General features: G+C 40.5%; 1 protein-coding gene across 1 annotated transcript; it reads right to left on the bottom strand.

The window, feature by feature from the left end:
• Positions 1–5,315: 5,315 nt before the first annotated feature.
• On the bottom strand, positions 5,316–18,323 carry LOC146614505 (plexin-C1-like). Its single transcript, XM_085375815.1, has 16 exons — positions 17,319–18,323; positions 15,448–15,570; positions 13,156–13,290; positions 12,981–13,081; positions 12,799–12,904; positions 12,555–12,720; positions 12,189–12,291; positions 11,941–12,016; positions 11,445–11,486; positions 11,191–11,324; positions 7,586–7,765; positions 6,579–6,687; positions 6,241–6,411; positions 5,997–6,164; positions 5,547–5,646; positions 5,316–5,374 (listed from the first exon to the last, which is right to left on the bottom strand). The coding sequence occupies exons 1-16, from the start codon at positions 18,321–18,323 to the stop codon at positions 5,316–5,318; spliced, it is 2,778 nt and encodes a 925-aa protein (XP_085231941.1).
• Between the last annotated feature and the right edge of the window lie 732 nt (positions 18,324–19,055).

The raw sequence follows: 19,055 nt of genomic DNA, 5'->3' as shown, positions 1-19,055 counted from the left end.
TTTGTCATATAACTTATTCTGTTCCTCAATTACAAACTCAAATGCATTTTATTAAACATTCACACCATTGTATCATTCATACAAAATAGCAAGCTGTTCTTCATTGCATATGTTTGTGTTCTTAGCCAGGTTTAATCAGTGTCTATGCATTAAACTCCATGAGCTTGTCTTGTCTTTATAAGGTTAATGCATTTTCTGTTTGTGTGTGTGAATTTGCATATGTTGCTTTTGCAGTGTGTCAGACTCCTTCATAATTTTGCCTTTAAACAGTCAATTTTCTCCTCCCAAATTTACTAACCCAAATTCTGATTTCCTACCTTAAATAGCAGCATTCCTTGTCCTCAGCCAGAAGGTAGGGCTCCACTTGCCACTTACCCCCTCTGCCTCAGCCCAGCGGCCTTACCCGTCAGGTCCCGTCTTCTTACTGAAGCCGAGTAATCGTGACTGTGCCTGCCTTAGGTTGTCCCAGGGTTTCGAGGTGGGATCTTACCCGTCATGGGCTATCCAGCCTTCCATACTCGCCTGATACGGGGCCCAAGTGGGCAGGGGAGGGAACACACTGGCTCTGGAAATTAAAGGAGTGTAAGCTGCTTCCTTCATTGCATCTTATATTAGACTATCTCACTTCTGACTCCTTCCTAGAATAATTTCACATATGGCACTTTGTGTATGTGTGTTTTCTATTCATTAATGTAATTGTCAGTTATTTTCTCTCTTCATTTTACTTTTTATCTGTTTGTTTGTGACGTTCTACTTTAGTTCTACTAAACCTTGATGTAAAAACAATACTCCCTTATTTCACGCACACACTCTGCATTTTGCCTACGCACACACTTCTCTCTCAAACTTCCTCTGTTCACACATCACCTTGCACTCACTCTACTATCAACTTTCATAGTGTTATTATTATTTAGTATTTTGTACACCTCACACAGAATCATTCAAATCGAGTACTCACAGCATTCACATCACAACCTTCAACTTTCACTTTCAATCCTGCAAGACGCAGAGATGGACATCTCCTTCACCTAACATAAAACTAAATTACCATATCAACATACAATTACTGAAATTCAAACTCAAATACACCGTCTGTTTTAATAAAGTCAAAGAGTAAACAGGTGTACCAAGTGTATGTACTTATGTGTTTTAAACTGAAAGACAAAGAAACTCAAACTCTTATAACATCACTCATGCCTCTCTCAAATTAAAAACACTTCCAAACTTTAAAACATCCTACTTTACATCACCAAAGAAATACCTCTCACACCTTTATTCATCATTCAAAACCTTCTAGTCACCGCATTCACACTTAAAGTGTGACTAGAGTTGAGGAATATAACTCAAAACCCACTTTCCTAAGAGTATTTTAGACATGCTTGTCATAATCAAAAAAGCAAGTAAAAAACAAACAAACAAAAATTGAAACCTCTATTAATTCTCACCGCACACACAAGAGATTGAAAAAATAAAACACACCAGCAACTAATACTGGAGAAAAGTTACTACTGAAAGTCATGTGTTAGTCTTAAGTATATACAGTGCACTCAATATATTTATATATCTACATCCAAACTCAGTCAGTTACTATGCATCCCCTACGGCAACTCAAAACTTTATTTATAGTCCTCTAATAAACATAAATGGCATTTGAAACACACACTCAACAATGTTTGCAGCAGTATTTGTAAAACCAACTGTGGTTTAAACAGTTCACTGCTTACTCATTTGCATTTTCACTCACACACACACCGTCTAAAAATAGCAGCAGCATTGCCTCAGACTCCTTTCACACAGATCTTTTTATATTACAAAGACGTCTTATATTTACAACTACTGTCAGATCTGTCAGCTTTAGCGCCTAACCAATTTTGACAAATTTCAGTTAACGGTCTAACCGATAAAGTCCAACTTTTTTGTAATCAATTAACCAGTATCTGTCCAACAGTTTCTGGCCTCATCTCTAAAATCCCTAACTCAATTTAAAAGTGTCCAACACCCAAGGTCCAACCTTTGCTGCCCAAAAAAGCGCAGATACCGTTCCAAACGGTAAGGAGACTCTAACTCCTAGCTTAATTCCAGGCTGCCCTGTACCCCACAGTTAAGCCACACTGAACTATCCCTCTTCGCCGAGAGGTCAATGTCGCGCGTCCACGACAAGGAGGGAGCGTAACCTCCGGGCTCTGCGCTTCCTACCAGTCCAACTGGCGTTCTTGAGTAATTTATAATACTTTGAAACAACAGTAAAACACCCAACAAAGTGTAAGACTGAAGCAGGTCCAACCTTATAACCAAAAAATAACCAAATTCCCTAAGATACTAAAAACATTGAGCAGTCCAACTGCTTTTCCTTTTAGCGGTCCAACCGCATTCAATCATTACCAGCAGTCCAACTGCTTTTAAATCCTCAGTACTGTCATGAGATTCTCATCAAAATCAAAGCAGACATTTACCGGCAACTTTTACTGAATAGACATTTAATTTTATCATCCAATTCAGCACACTTCGGATAAAATCAACAGGCCTGTGCCTACCTCTTTTTAAAGGCGCCTGTCCCCTCAGTTTGGTTGCCGGGTCGCGCCTGCCTGTCTGACCACAACGGACCATACATCACCGTCTACACCTCCAATCCTCCCTCCTCAACCACCGGACGAGCCCCCAAATGTTAAGGTTCAAAATTGAGGAAGGAGAGTACACACCACCCATGGTCCAGAAGGTCTTTGGTCAAACAATGATTTTAATGAACACACGTGTGGGAAGACACTCTGTACGCAGACAGCCAGTAGTCCTCGACTTAATCAAAGCATGAACAGATATTTTATAGCATCAGGGTTTGTTTACTGACGCCCCTTCATGCGTCACCGGTACATTTTATACATAGATCAGATCAACATCATCATGACTTTTCACCCAGAAAATCATCTTCTATTTTCATGGCTAGCCCTTCCTGTCTACCTTTCAGTTCTTGTCTTGTTCCTCTTTCTTGCCGAGACAACAAGGAACGGTTCCTCTTTTACCGAGACACTTTTGCAGTTACAGCCAGACTAATGTGTGTGTGTGTGTGTTGACCTCACATGCTCTCTGTGTCACCTGTTGCACTTCTGACCTTTCACCAGAACGGAGGCTCACTGAGACTATGTGTATGTCTTCTACTAAATAAATGTTTTAACCAAGAACCTCTACTAAAACCTTAATATAAAATGATCTGATATATAAGTGTTTTGTAAGCATGTATTGCAATTCCTTCTATGGCTCCAAGTCACTTGCACAATAGATTGTCCGAACATCGCGCCGAACAAAGCTTCCGACCCCCAATTAATTGACCGAGCTCCAACTCTTTAATAAGCACAGATATGCATTGTGTATAAAATAGTCATAGCTGCTTAAGGCCTTCTTAAAGCTATCTGTTACATTGTTAAAGCCTCGTCTTAGCCTGCGGCTCAAAATAACTATCTGCTTTCACTTCTGCATACAACTTCCTGTCAGCCTGCAACTCAGTCTTTCTGAAAGAGACACTGTTTAACCCCTGAATGCAATATAAACTCCAGATTTTATTATTAATGCAATGGTAATGATGACAATTATTTAACAATAGCAGTAAAATAATTTCCCTGCTCCACAACCGGCATAGCATTTTCACTGCTATGCCAGTGACACCCAACTTTATCTGTCCATGAAGCCAGATAACACACAAGTTTAACTTTTCCAATTAGTTAAACTGCAGGAATGTCTTAAAGACATAAAGACCTTGATGGCCGCTAACTTTCTGCTTCTTAATTCAGATAAAACTGAGGTTATTGTACTCAGCCCTGAAAACCTTAGAAATATGGTATCTAACCAGATTCTTACTCTGGATGGCATTACCTTGGCCTCCAGTAACACTGTGAGGAACCTTGGAGTCATTTTTAATCAACATGATGAACATGTCCTTCAATGCACATATTAAACAAATATGTAAGACTGCTTTCTTCCATTTGTGCAACATCTCTAAAATTAGAAATATCCTGTCTCAGAGTGAAGCTGAAAAACTAGTTCATGCATTTATTACTTCCAGGCTGGATTACTGTAATTCATTATTATCAGGATGTCCTAAAAACTCCCTGAAAAAGCCTTCAGTTATTCCAAAATGCTGCAGCAAGAGTCCTGACAGGGACTAGAAAGAGAGAGCAGATTTCTCCTGTATTGGCTTCCCTTCATTGCCCCCCCCCCCCCCCCCCCCCTTTAAATCCAGAATTGAATACAAAATCACATACAAGGTCTTAAATAATCAGGCCCCATCTTATCTTAATGACCTTGTAGTACCATATCACCCTATTCGAGCACTTCGCTCTCGCACTGCAGAACTACTTGTTGTACCTAGAGTGTCTAAAAGTAGAATGGGAGGCAGGGCCTTCAGTTTTCAGGCCCCTCTTCTGTGGAACCAGCTTCCAGTTTGGATTTAGATTTGATTCTACTCTTAAGATTAGGCTTAAAACTTTCCCTTTTGCTAAAGCATTTTGCTAAAGGGCTGGACCAGGTGACCCTGAATCCTCCCTTAGTTATGCTGCAATAGACGTAGGCTGCTGGGGGATTCCCATGATGCATTGAGTTTTTCTTTTCCAGTCACCTTTCTCACTCACTATATTATAATAGACCTCTCTGGATTGAATCGTACCTGTTATTAATCTCTGTCTCTCTTCCACAGCATGTCTATATCCTGTTTTCCTTCTCTTACCCCAACTGGTCACAGCAGATGGCCCCATCCCTCCCTGAGCCTGGTTCTGCCAGTTTTGTGATTTTTAATTTATGATGATTATTTTATTAACACAAATCCTGTGAGGTGTAAAACTTCCTAATTTATTTTTGCCACCAGGGGTCACTGTTGGCTTCAATACAACATTTAGCATGAAATAAAAGTTTTGTTTTGCTCTCTTTATGAAGAAGAACCAAAGCATCTGAAAATGTAAACTACGAAGAAAAATAGTTTCAATTCCTAAATAACTTCGTAATAATTTTGTTAAACTTCATGAACTGAAGCAAAAATTGTTTCTTTATCCCAATACTTATGGACCCAGATGTCTCATTTTTACATCTGAACCCCCCCCTATCCGATTTAAAACCTGTTACACTAAACATGGAAAAGACAAAGGATACAACAGATAAAATATTTTTTTATTTGTGTCCTGATAATATGACTTCAGCTAAAACACATTTGCAATATGATTAACATCGTAAAGACAGAAAGAAAAAATAAAACAAAGCAAACTCTGCAGGAAGCTTTATAATGCCTATCTTGAGACAAACTTCTTCCTAAGAATACTCAGGCCAGTCAGTGGTCAGAGCTTATTCATCTCAATGGTGAGTCTCTTCTGCCAGAAATAGATGATCACCAACACTGAAAGACAAACAGTAACTCACTTAAACTGAAACACCATCCATAAAGTGGAGAAGAAAGATTTTCTATTATTTCTGCTGAAATCAAAGTGGAAAGTGGTGTAAAACCATCATTTTGCCTAAGATTGTCTAATAATCCGTAAATGTAGAAAAGAAACAATTCTCTCACTTACCTGCAATAACACAGGGTATCAGCATGAAACGTAATATCTGCAGGGCTTCGTGTAACTGGGAATCAAGCCCAAGACTTACTGTCCTGTCACCATAATTTATCTACAAAATAAAGAGAAACATTTTACAGAGAGAGTTCTCACCAGAGCAACAGGCCAAAAATTGTTATTGTATGCATAAATATCATTTTGAAGTTTGAAAGGCAACTGTTTGTTACCAATACAGATGAAAAAGTCTGTTTGCCCTCAGTTTCAGGTTTCTCCTCTAGAAAACATCAAACTGAGAACTTTGATGTTGTCATCTCCACAAAGAAAGGATGTTTTCTAAAGAACACCTCACCTCACCTCACCATACATTTCAATTCAATTTTATTTATATAGCGTCAACAAGTTCGGTTTGTTTTTTTCCGGTGATACTTATCTAGCTGGGGGTAGCATGAAAGAAAGATTTACCAGCAACTCCTCAAATTCAGGGTTGGTTAGTCTTTTAATCTCACAGATGAAAGAGTCAGAGTTGTTACTGGTTTCTTTGGCTTTCATGATGCACTGGTATTCCGTATTGTCTTGAACGCCCCACACTGATAACTCATCTATCATCATCTCCAGCTTGTCTGTCTTTTTCTAAATGAAGAAAAACAAAGGCTAGCTGTCACATGTTTGTATATGTATGAAAATTAAAAAAAAACAAAAAACTAACCTGAATGGTGATGCGCACATCTTCCCCTGTCCTTATAACTGTGAAGCTGGTAAACTCAGGGTCTGGATAGTAGGGGAGTTTAATGGAGCAGGCCAAGGTTTCATTGGCTACTTTGACAAACATAGTGCTGCTAGAAATGCTCCCAGCTGCAGGTGAATTGTAGGTGAGATACTGCAATGAAATTAAATAAACAGAAAAGACAGCATGACATGACTAAAGCAGGACATAAGATTATGACATGCGTGTGTCAGATGTCCACATCCGAAATGTTCAGAGCTCATGTATAAAAACATCTTGATGTCATTTCAAAGGCACATTGTTTGTGTCTACAGACCAACCTCAGAGCTGATGTTTCTGGGAAGTCTGACATCCTGCATTGCGTGGCTGTGGAAGACCCCTTCAACAAAGTTAAGGTGAGACCCCATGAGTGTGATCTTCCTCTTCCCACTGCAGGACAGGAAGCGGGCTTTAGTCAGAGCAGAGGGACTGCAAGGAAAAAAATCATCTGATCCCACACTCCTTTCAAACAGTTAGCATAACCCACATTTTTGTCAATTCTCAACAGTGTGAATTATTCAAACTGTGTTTTAAACATGATTTGATAGAGTAGTGAGAGATGTCCAAAAACATTTCCTCCAGATTTAACAGTTTTCATTTAATAAAGATCTTTTTATGTTTAGATGTTACTGTTGTTTTCAGCTTGATTAAAAGCTCACTAATAGGAGTTATTGCTATCTGGGACTGATCCAACATGAAAGCATAAGCAAGGTCTGGATGAGAATGAAGGCACGATCATTCACATACGTGCACAGGTAGGGGAAGGAGTTGTAGGAGGTAAAGAAGATGCCAGTTTTATACTAGTAAAAATATTTCACTGGAAAATTAAGAGCTCTCCACACGTAGGCTGCAGTCTGAACACTGAATCATTATTTTAGCATAGATAATATGCCTGTAAACTAAAGTGTGTGATGGACTCAGAAGCTAAAAAGTACCCCACGTATTCATTCTGCAGACAGCAGAGCAAAAAAAAAAGAAAAAAGGCTGGTGACTGAGGCTGCAGAGCTCAGAGGTGTGGACTCCAACAGGAAGTAGTCGGGTGACAGATACTGCTTTCTCAACCATGAGGTTCAGTAAAAGCGGCAGAGGTCAAACCAATGCAAAAGCTTCCTTCCTCTTATGATAAATATCTCTGTTCTCTCACAGCAGGATGTAGCAGCACGTGATACTGCACACAAAAGACACACACACACGTACTGTTTCTTTGGTCAAAACACTTTCTGAGACATTAGCAGATAAACGTTCTGTATCTTCTGTGTTTTTTAGGTTTCAGCAAAACTGAACATACCTGATCCAGCTGCTGCTTGGAGTAATATTGGTGCATGATGGTAATGAGCTGTAGGTGATTTTAGCTTTGCCATGGCAACGACCATCTGGGAGGAGAAGACATACGTTGACCACGCCTTTGATATTTGAACTGGGAATGTGGAACGTCAGACTGAAACCAGTGTTGTCCCAAATGGAAGATCTGACCAGAACACAAAGAGAGAAACAGAGTCACTAACATCATCACAACATGCAGAAAACCCCAAGAAAGACTAAAGCTGAGCAGCAAGGTCTTCCTTAAAATTATCAAATTGTGTGTTTTTATGAGTTTAACACGTCTTTGATTTCATTTGGATTACAAAGTAAACAGTAAATCCAGATTTAACCCTTTCACACACAGTGGCCACTACAGTGGACAGCTAGTCAAAGGCTGTTTTTTTTTGTATTTGTTTCAGTGTTTATGGTATACTTGCACATAAACACAACAGACAGTGCATATTATTTATTTGTTTGTCAAATTCATGAATCAAAATGTATGTTGTCCACCTAAGTGGACATGTAAAGAACTCTTTGAAAAGTACATGTTTAGAAAAATGAAGTTCAAAAGTCTTTTTTTCCATGTCTAATGATGAATAAAAATACTTAAGAAAAAAATCCTAATTGTGGTTGTCATAATTCATGCAAAAACGGGTCAATGATTGATTTTGTAATCGTATCACAAGACCGGAGGCCATATGTTTTGGACACTCGGGTAAAGAGAGGGGCTGAGCTGTCAACTGATCACCACCTGGTGGTGAGTTGGATCAGGTTGTGAGGGAGGACGCTGGACAGACCTGGTCAGAATCAGAATCAGAATCAGAATGGGGTTTATTGCCAAATGTTGAGCAGGTTTACAACATTAGGAAATTGCTGCGGTGCTTCAGTGCAAACATAGTGTCATAAATAGCACTTAAATAGACATGAGAAAATAAAAGTAGGAATAAGAATTAAAAGTGCTATGTAGAAAGATATGTGCATGAGATATACATGAGATATATACATGAGAATAAGAATTAAGAGTGCTAAGTAGATAGATATATACATGAGTGCAGGTGGTGATCAGTGACAAACATGGAATGATGCAGTGACACAGCGTAGGGTCATGTGTTAGTGGCAGGAACAGTCATACGGTTATTGTTCATGAGTCCAACAGCAGAGGGGAAGAAACTGTTCTTATGGCGTGAGGTTCTGGTGCGAATGGACCGGAGCCTCCTGCCTGAGGGAAGCAGGTCAAACAGACTGTGTCCAGGGTGAGAAGGGTCAGCTGAGATCCGAGCTGCACGCCGCAATGTCCTGGAGGTGTACAGGTCCTGCAGAGATGGGAGTCTGCAGCCAATCACCTTCTCAGCAGAGCGCACAACACGCTGCAGTCTCTGTTTGTCCCTGATACTGGCTCCAGCGTACCACACGGTGATGGAGGAGGTGAGGATGGACTCGATGATTGCAGTGTAGAACTGCATCATCGTCCGTGTTGGCAGGTTGAATTTCCTCAGCTGCCTCAGGAAGTACATCCTCTGCTGGGCTTTCTTGATGGTGGTACCCAGGAAGCGGAATGAGTCCACAGAGGTGATGGGGGTGTCAGTCAGGATGATGGGGGGGAGTGGGGCTGTGTGCTTCCTGAAGTCCACAATAATCTCCACTGTCTTCTGGGCATTCAGCACCAGGTTGTTGTGGCTGCACCAGGACACCAGACGTTCAACCTGGTGTCCTGGTGGGAAATCCCATCACTAGTCGCCCCTTCTCCCAGGCGGAAGTGACGTCCACACTGCCGTCAGTTACCGGCAGATTCAGTGAGTCAAGAACAGTGTTTTTGTTTTTTTCTGCTCCATCTGAGCCTGCATTCACGAACACTGTCAGTTATTCCTGAGTCTAGAAATTCAATGCCAGTTAACTCAGGTTTATTCAAATTTGAAAAGATTAATTTAGAAACAGTTAATACTTTGTCAAACACTTCAAAGTCTGTTAACACCCGCTCTGAGGATTTAAAGGACTACTTTCATTTTGCTTCTTCCGAGTCCAGTGTTATGCTAACCAGGACTTTTAGTCCGAAATCTGAAAATGAGAAGGACTATCTACTGACTGCTCAGTCAGAGCGTGGAACTCTTCCCACAAAGACTGGTTCTTCAATGTCTGCAGCTCAGTTAGCCGCCCGGCCAGAAGCTCAGTCTCCAACTCCACCACCGTTGTCATCCCAACCATTATTTCAGTCGCCCTCAGTTCAGCCTCATGTTCAGCAGCCACTAGCCCTGCGTCACTTGCTCCTCCTGTACAACAATTCAAGTCAATTCAACCTGAAGTGAATTGTTTTTCATCCATCCATTCTAAGCAGAGAGACAAACCCATTAAAACTTATCATTCCTCAAAAGCTGTCCAGTTCTGAGACTATGATGCACTCCAGGGCCTCCCCAGAGGCTGGGGTTCAGCCCCAGCAGACTCTGGACCCCTGGAGGTTAAGAAGCCAGCTGAGGACTGCACCCGGCTGTCGCTGCCTGAGCAGAGTCAATGCTCTGCGCAGCTGCAGTCTGCTATGTGTTTGCCAGAGGCCACCGTGCCTGCTGGTTCAGCCCTGCGTGTGCCAGGGGCCCCTGTGCCCACTGGTTTTGGGACTGTTTTTGCTGAGTGGCCCGAGGAGCCCGTCCAGCAACCTGCCTCGTCAGCTGGGGGGCCCGAGGAGCCCGTCCAGCCACCAGCTGCTCTACCATCAGCTTCACCCACGCTGTCGCCTGGTCCAGCGGCAGCCTCTTGCGCCTCGCCTGGTCCAGCGGCTTCAGCTACATAGATCACTTAAATTACACAAGCACTCATATATATTCAAATAATTTAAAAAAAAACATGTTCATTTACCTGTTACTACCACACACCAAATCCGGTCGTTCTTAATTGCTGGCTTGTGTAGCCTCTAGCTAACAAAAGCTCAACACTGCGCCTAGCATCCTGGAGCACTTCTGTTGTCTTTTGTTTTGGAGTTTGTACGTGCTTTGTCTCTAGGGGCCACCGTAAATATACTTTTATTTATTCACTCCACATAAAATGTAATAAATAAATCATTTAATACAGAAACCAACTATTCACATTTCAACTTTTAACTACTTAAATTTTCAGCTTTTTCCTTTTAAACAAATTTAAAATGAAACAACACAAAACACTGCAAACCAAAACACCATTAAATATAAATTAAAATATGAAAACAAAAAGAAGATGCACATTCTCTGTCATATGGGCCTGCATGAATAAACTTTCTGAATCCTTTAACATCCACAACTATGATTACTATACCTTTCTAATGTGACGTTGTTGTCCCTGGCTCTCTTTCTCTCTTTCCCTCCTGCTCTGTTCCTGCGCTACTGCGAGTGTAACTACCACCCCTCCCCCCTCATCCCAGGGAAAGCACAAGGCTCGCGTGCGGAGTGAAGTGGAAAAAAAGTGCGAGAGAGAGAGATGGTGTGAGAGAGAGAGAGGGTGAGAGAAGGGAAAAACAAAAAAACACGGCTTGCAATAAGGAGCTGGCTCGCGTCGTTCACGTCAAAGAGCCGGCTCTAAGAGCCATTTCGTTCGCGAGTGACACATCACTAGTGTAAAGTGACTCACTCTTTTGGAGTACAGTCAGTATCGGCCTGCATCCTCACTGCAGTCACATTATCGAGGTTACGACCTGACAGCACTGCGTGGTTTCTACCGTAGAAAGACACCACACTGGGAGTGATGGAGGAGATCTCTGGGATCTGACAGTAAGACAAAAAATGATCAGCTTTAATCCACGGCCATCAGCTGATGTTGGAAGCTTTGAACACGAATAAGGTGTCAGAGGAACAATGAGTTTGAGGACTGAGGTTCAGACTCACAGAGAAGTTCTTCCCAGACTGCACATTTTGGCAAACGCTGTCCTGCAGGAGGAAGCAGAGGGAATCAATATGGCAGGTTTACTGTCATTGTCTAAAGAAACTATGTAGGACTGATGAGAATGGAAGTTCTGTCTTATTTACAAGGAAAGAATTTAATCACGATTTTTGTCAAGCAACTGAATTGGTATTTGTGAGTTGTCATAATCACTTAACATATTATTGCATATAATATTGCTGCTTTTGAGAAGCAATAGATATTTGAACATTAGACCAACCCACCCTTAATAATGATTGAAAAATCTCAAAAGTAATATAAACTTAAAGTGGAAGACTTAATTATATGATAAGATAGACTTTCTTATTCCCAAAAGTAGATTTAAAAAAGATACATCAAAATAGCCTAAACATGTAGAATGGTATCAGCGAAATAAAATTAAAACAAATATGTTAATGAGGAAAAACCTGAACTAGGTAAACTAAAGGCATGAATTATTACATTGATCTCTGTTTGATCGGCCCAGGAACATCTGTTTGTGTTCCATCCACAACCAGCTTTGATGCACTGCTGACACCTGAAGAGAAACAATCACATATTAGTGTTGAAATCATCAAGAAAAAGATGTCCAAAAATACAACATAAAACAAAGAGACTCCTCAGTAGTAATACATTTTACTTGGTGATGACACATAATGTTGTGTTATTAGTGATCCATCTTCATAATCTTTATAATTGATTGGACTTACAAGACTGAACTTGGTGGTCCACTGATGTCAGAGCAGTTAGTCAACCTCAGCTGTTCTGACAGTTGTGTTGAACCAAGTCTAAATTTCACTGTGACATGCAGACCTGTTAAATAAAATAAATAAATAAAAAAAACACGATCAGTGTCATAGCCTTCAATTGCTAATTTTTAGACATATATGTTTAATGAGTTGCAACAGTTTGTAATAACGAACAGCTCAGATTTGTCAACTAGTAAAGAATATTTCATCTGTCAGAGTCAGCTCTGTAATGTTTCTATTTTGCTTTTTGGGAAGTGTTGCAGATCAGTAAGCAGGTCTGACTGCAAAGTATTTCATTCGTTGGATTATTTATGAAAACTCACTGACCATCAGCAGGAAGTGTACGATCAGACAGGATGCAGGTGCATTGTGGGAACTGTGGAGGAGGGTTATTCAAAGCACAAATCGAGCTGGACCTTGCAGTGAACTGACAGGTAAAGTTGGACGACACTTCCTGGCCCACAGTCAAGTGTGTGTGGATTTTTAGTAAAATCTGAAAATGAAGAACATGTGTGAGAAATACCTGAAAGCCACAAATGATCACAGTCCCGAGTGTGTTTGTAAGCTGTACCTGTCCGTTTGTGTCCTTTTCAACTTTGTGGGAAATCATTTTGTGCTGGGACTCATCAGGAATGGACAGCCAGTCTGAATCTGTGCAGTCATCTTCAAATGTGCAGCTAGGAGAAGAAGGAGAAATGATCACCAAGTTCAGAATAGTTTGGAGACATCAGCTGCAGATGTTGTTTCTCTCACCTGCTTTTAGAGCCACACCAACCACAGTATGGATCCTGTGCAGACCAACACTCCTGCACATTTGTGTACGTGCTGCACTTTGACACAGGAACTCGCCTTATCTAGAACAACAAACACTTTAAAATGCAACACAGGTACATGTGACATTAAGATAATCAGTAAATAATTTAAGTACCTGGTTTCTAAATGGCACATACACATGTTTATGACCCACTGGATCCAGATGTAATTTGGGAAACACTTTGCGATCATCACTTGTCCTGTAGAGCACCGTGGGACAGGCAGCGTGATAGTTCCTGTCCACAGACAGCTGACAACAAGAATTTGTGAAAATAAGAATTCACGTTTTTATGTTTAATGAACATTTCAATTGCTTATTTTTCTCTGACCACTATCTTCCAAATGAAAGGCTGTTTATTTTAAGTTTTCCCTCGTTCATAAGAAGTTCTCATGTGTTTGTGCTGCTTGGATTCAGTGTCATGCTGATATCTGCTGTATATGTTGTGAAACAGTCGGTATTTCTTATCTGTAAAACAAACTTTCCGACTTAATCACAAACTGTGATCAAAGAGTCGATATTAGGGCTGGGTATCGTCACTGATTTCTAGAATCGATTCAATTCCGATTCACAAGGTCCCGAATCGATTCGATCCACGATTTGATTTAATTCGATTCGATTCGATTTAAATCTGGGAAATTTTGACAGTCAGAGATATAATTCAGATCAGGACATTTACATATTTTTGTATCTATAAAAAGGAAGCTGACACTCTCAAGACTTTATCCAAGGTGTGAGCATCACAGCAGATGCCTTTGTGTCAAAGTAGCTGAAGATAAAACACAGAAAAACATGTAGGTGATTTTCCTGGCCTGGGATTTTATAAAAATATTCTGCAGTACATCAAAAACGAAAGAAAACCATTAATTAATCAACATTACCTCTGATGTTACAGCGGTTTTATTAGAGACATGGCTAAGCATTTTGCATTTTGAATAATTTTAAAAAGTTTCAATTTGTTCAGTATTGAACAGCAGAAATGAGGTTTTCTTTTCGGAAGAATGTAAAAGGGGAAAAAACAGCGGCCGACAGCGCTGTAAGCAACAGTAGACTTGTGTAACAAGCAAGCGAATAATGAAGAAAGCGAAACTGTTCGAGAGAGGGGGGGGGGGGAGAGAGAGGGAGAGAGGGAGAGAGAGAGAGCTGCGCATCGCAATGGAAGCAAAACAGTAAAAGAGTGAATTCATGACAATGTTTATGTGAAGCGTTTGGATCTTCTTTTGCTGCTGATTCGGTCAATATTGTTTGGAGAGAGATCAAACTAACAGCTTTAGAATCAGCGCATAAAGGGCGTGAACACAAAGCGCGGACCCGGATCAGCGAGCTGTCGGCTTTCAGCCCCGACTGTGAGAAAGGCGACATCTAACTGATTCTGATCCGCGGGTCGCGCTGTGTGTTTAAGTCTATGTGCAGAATCCCTGTACCTGCTCTCATTTACTGTTTGGTGGTTCTTGAAATTTTGTGAGATGTCACCAGAGATTCTGGCATTTCGGACAAAATAAATTTATATTAAAAAATCGATTCAGGATTTTAATGAATCGATTTTACGTTATCCAAGCCAGAATCGATTTTAATCGATGAATCGATTATAAAAACCCACCCCTAGTCGATATGACCGAAAAACTCAAACCATGACAACATCCCTCTCAGCTTGTTTCTCTATCTCTTGCTCTCGTCATCCATCCATCCATTCGCTTCCGCTTATCCTTTTCAGGGTCGCGGGGGGCGCTGGAGCCTATCCCAGCTGTCATAGGGCGAGAGGCCGGGTACACCCTGGACAGGTCGCAGGGCCAACACACAGGGACAGACAACCATTCGCACTCACTTTCATTCGCACATTCACACCTAGTGACAATTTGGATTATGCAATTAACCTGTCCCCACAAGCTGCATGGTGGGAGGAAGCCGGAGTACCCGGAGGGAACCCACGCAAACACGGGGAGAACATGCAACCTCGCTCTCGTCATATTCAATAAAATACTTGTTGAAGCTTTTTGAGCTTTCAGGGTCACAGCTCTCATCTCTCCACTCCACAAACAAAACCTTGCAGTGTGTGAGCAGATGAACTCACAGTGAGACTAAGAGCACACAAAGAAGCTACAGGGACCACAAGTGACTGCAGTTTGCAGCAGACTTCAACAATGAAATAAAATGAGACTAGTTCAAATAAGCAAGCTAAAAAATCATGAATAATTTGCCTCTTAAAAAGTTTTGGTTTTTATTTATCTTGGGTCAACGGTTGTTCGTGATTTTATGAATAGATGCTAATTCAACAAATATATTTTGGTGACAGAACTATCTTTCATGTTTGTTTCATGTGAGGAAGCCAGTGCATTTCAGGATGATGAAATGGCATCTTAAAATCAGGCTGGTAAACTAAGTACTTTAGATGTTTCATTTCATACACACCTTAATGAGCTGGCCGTCTCCTGTCCCAATGAAGAAAACCATCCAGCCTCTCTGCCTCACTGCCAGCACAGAGGTCATGTAGCTGTGCCTGAAGAGGACTGCCTTAGGTTTTAGGATCTTTGGCTGAGAAACAAACACACTGATCATCAAATCTGATATTGTAGATATGTTAAGATTAGAACTCAAGATGGTTAAAATAGAAATAAGTTGTATTCCCTCCAAACCTAATGAAGTGCTTTAAATCTATGAACCCAAACAGCATATTCATTAATTGTGTTTACACCTTGAGAAATCACATACTCAGCTTGAAAATCATTCAAATATGATTTAATGGTGAATAAACTGAATCAACTATGATGCAATTTTCTTATATATAATTAAAGAATGTGCTATTTCAAGGGTTCACAGAATTTCATGAAGTATGGGAGTAACTATTATACAGATAATGAATCTTTATGAAGTCACATGAGAGCAATGACCACAACTGACATCTGTCACCACAGCAGCACCTCTGCTAGTGACTAATTAACTGACCTCTCACTAGGAGCATGATAGTGTGGGGACAGTGGCACTGAGAATTTAGAGACCCATTGATATGAGGAACCGTGGTAATGTAGGGATGGAAAGTGTCTTTTTGTTTGCATTTTTAAAAATTATTTCCAAGTAATCACTGTTATGGTTAGAACGGGGTGGTGGAGTGACTGAACTATAATTCCAAAAAGGTAACGGCTCTTTCATACCGCCTTCACCCTTTACAAATGATAAACAGTAGTTTAGTCCATTTCGTAGTGGGATGTGCCTCCACATCACAGAAACAAAGCAACATCTGGGTATCAAAGAAAAAAAAAGTAGAAGTCAAAGCAAACTGATCAGCAGCCGTTACGATGGCAAAATATTGTAACACAAGGGGAACTCCTACAGAAGCAAATAGAAGTTTTTCCAAGTAATGATTTGTACTCTCAGCAGTTTCAGCTGAAGGTTTAGCATCACTGAGACCAAGCAGCATTTTGCTTCAGGATGGTGAAGTGCTATTTTTAAAATATTATTTCATTGTATATTTCTAATATTACATTTTTTTACATTTCAAAGTTTGTCATAAATCAGAAAACTTTATTGTAGGACAGAAAACTAACCTCCAGTGCAATGGTTGATTTTAATTTCTTTTTGTTAAAAATATAAAATAAAAAGATTTGAAACTGATGTTGATCAAATAGTGATGAAGTCAAACATCATTCAGTGAAACTCAGTTTGTTTGTCACATGCACCAGCAGACATACCAGCAGCTTAAATAATTCAGACTCCTTTTTCTTGTGTCTTCAGTAAAACTTTTGAATTTCTTTGATTTTGTGTAGAAATTAACAGAGATATTGTTTTTTAAACCGCTTTTTGCCTCATATTTTCTATCTATCTTATTTTTTTTATTATGGTAATTATTGGCTTCTCCTTTTTATATTCATAAAAATACAAATATGAATTCATTTACTATATGTATTTTTACATTATATAAACCTATTATACATATATATATGTATAATAGGTTTATATATATATATATATATATATATATATATATATATATATATATATATATATATATATATATATATATATATATATATATATATATATATATTTCTTTTTTTTTTTTTACGGGAAAGTTTGAGCCTAACATTAACTGTTTATGTGAAGTAGCAGACTGAGTCTGAATCGATTGATGTTTCTAGTTTTGTGACCACACTGTGTGATAAAGTAATCTGCCTCTCTGTGAACATTTTGCTTTCATGATTGTCCACGTGAAAATGTGGAGGCACAGGTGGAAACTACATTCAGGAACCATTCAGAACATGTTTAGAAGTTATACAGCGACCCACCGTCACTTCTGATGGCACAGAGGTATAGAAGTCTGGATCTCTGTCGGTGTTCCTGCTGTAATCAGGGCTGATGTCAAACACCATCAGCTTGGTGTCGGTATCTCCTCCATCCACACTGAACACGCCGCTCCAAAGCACCGGCTGCTCCCCCGGGATGACCGAGGAGGCCACGAGTCTGCTGCTGTCACCGTCAGAGACACTGAGAGTTGCGCCCCGCAGAGACTTGAGTGTATCAGTTTTGCTTTTTTCGCCTTTGAGCCAAATGAGACGGACTCTGTTTGTTTGAGCTGAGAGCGCGTTGGAGAACAGATAGATGGTTGAATTAAGCTGAAACCCGTCAACAAACTCCACATCACCTTTACTTGTGATCTGAGGTGTGCCTGAAGCTCTATCAGTTATAGAAAATATACCTCCACCTTGTTTGTTATCTGTATTTTGAAGGTTGATAGTCTTCTGATTGACACCACACTTGTTGTTTTCGGGCTTTTCTCTGTTTTGTTGGATCGCGGTCAGAATGTAAGTGTCAGTCTGAGTTTTCTTCTTCACATCCACCAGAAAGCTGACTGACCTGCTGCTGCTTTTCAGAGGTCCCACCTGGATGTGTTCTCTGTACAGAAGGTTGGAGATGTTCTTCAGGTCCAGAACCTCGCAGTAACTGCAGTCATCGTCAGTCACACCGCAGCTGATCAGAGAGTCATTGCTTGTAAAAGGCAACAACACGTTGATGCTGAAAGTTGCGTTCCCCTCAGCTGTGTCAGAAACCCGGTGAAACTGCACATCATCCTGCTGGTTTCCGGTCTTTATTATTCCCCTCTGGGTCAGACTGTTGATCAGAGTCAGGTCGTGGCTCAGCTGGTACAGCCTCTCCTCTGTGGCGATGTAAACCGTGTTGGAGGTCATGGCGAATTGGCGGATATTTCCATCAAATGTAAAGCCTCCATCCTCCACCAGGCACAAACTCGGTTTTCCCAAAAGAACAGAAAGCAGAGCGAGCAGCAGGATCATCTTGTAGCAGCAGTGATACTTGTGTCTGGGACACCGTCATACACTGAAGGTCTGCACGGCACTCTGCTCTGAGACACAGTGCCTCTAGACTCATGCGTAAAAGCGCAGTGCGCCTCTGCTGAAAAGAGAAGTGTTGAAAGTGGAAGGAAGCACGCCCAGCTAATAGAAAAATCAGATTCCAATTTTAGGATTTAACATTTAATATTTTCTCTCAGCTGTTTTCTCTACTTTCTGCCATGTTCTGAGAGTCTGTACAGTTTAGTGTTCATTAGAACCTCAACAAAATCAAAACAGTTACAGCACTCAGCTACTGAGAAAGCGTTTGTTGAACCTTCAGTAAGTTGTTACACACTGAAGGAAGACAATGTTCGTGCAGGTGCACACTGAGGTTTATTAATCTGAAACATACCAGAATACTAGTTCTGTGTTGCTGTTGACTTCCATTACCATGACTGGCCTGCGTTACTTTTGTAAGGGATTACTTTATCAGTCACTCATTTGTCTGAGCAGCCACTGCCACCTACTGGAGACACTGAAAATCGCCTTAGAGCCACATCAGGTGAGAGCAAATGAGCTTTTTCACTCTGTACTGTGATGTCAAAGGATACACACTGTATGGTTTTAATGAAGACAGAATATTTTCATTCGATGTGTTTTTAACATAATCTTTACATCAGTTGCATTGAACACAGGCCCACTGATCCATGCAATCACGAAGTCTGTGCTGGCTTT

Source organism: Diplotaxodon limnothrissa, linkage group LG17 (assembly GCF_057381915.1).
Source record: "Diplotaxodon limnothrissa isolate DT_005_m linkage group LG17, D_limnothrissa_male_GT1.1, whole genome shotgun sequence".
NCBI classification, from domain to species: Eukaryota; Metazoa; Chordata; class Actinopteri; order Cichliformes; family Cichlidae; genus Diplotaxodon; species Diplotaxodon limnothrissa.
The sequence above is the reverse complement of the archived record's forward strand: the minus strand, read 5'-3'. Positions and strand labels throughout refer to the sequence as shown.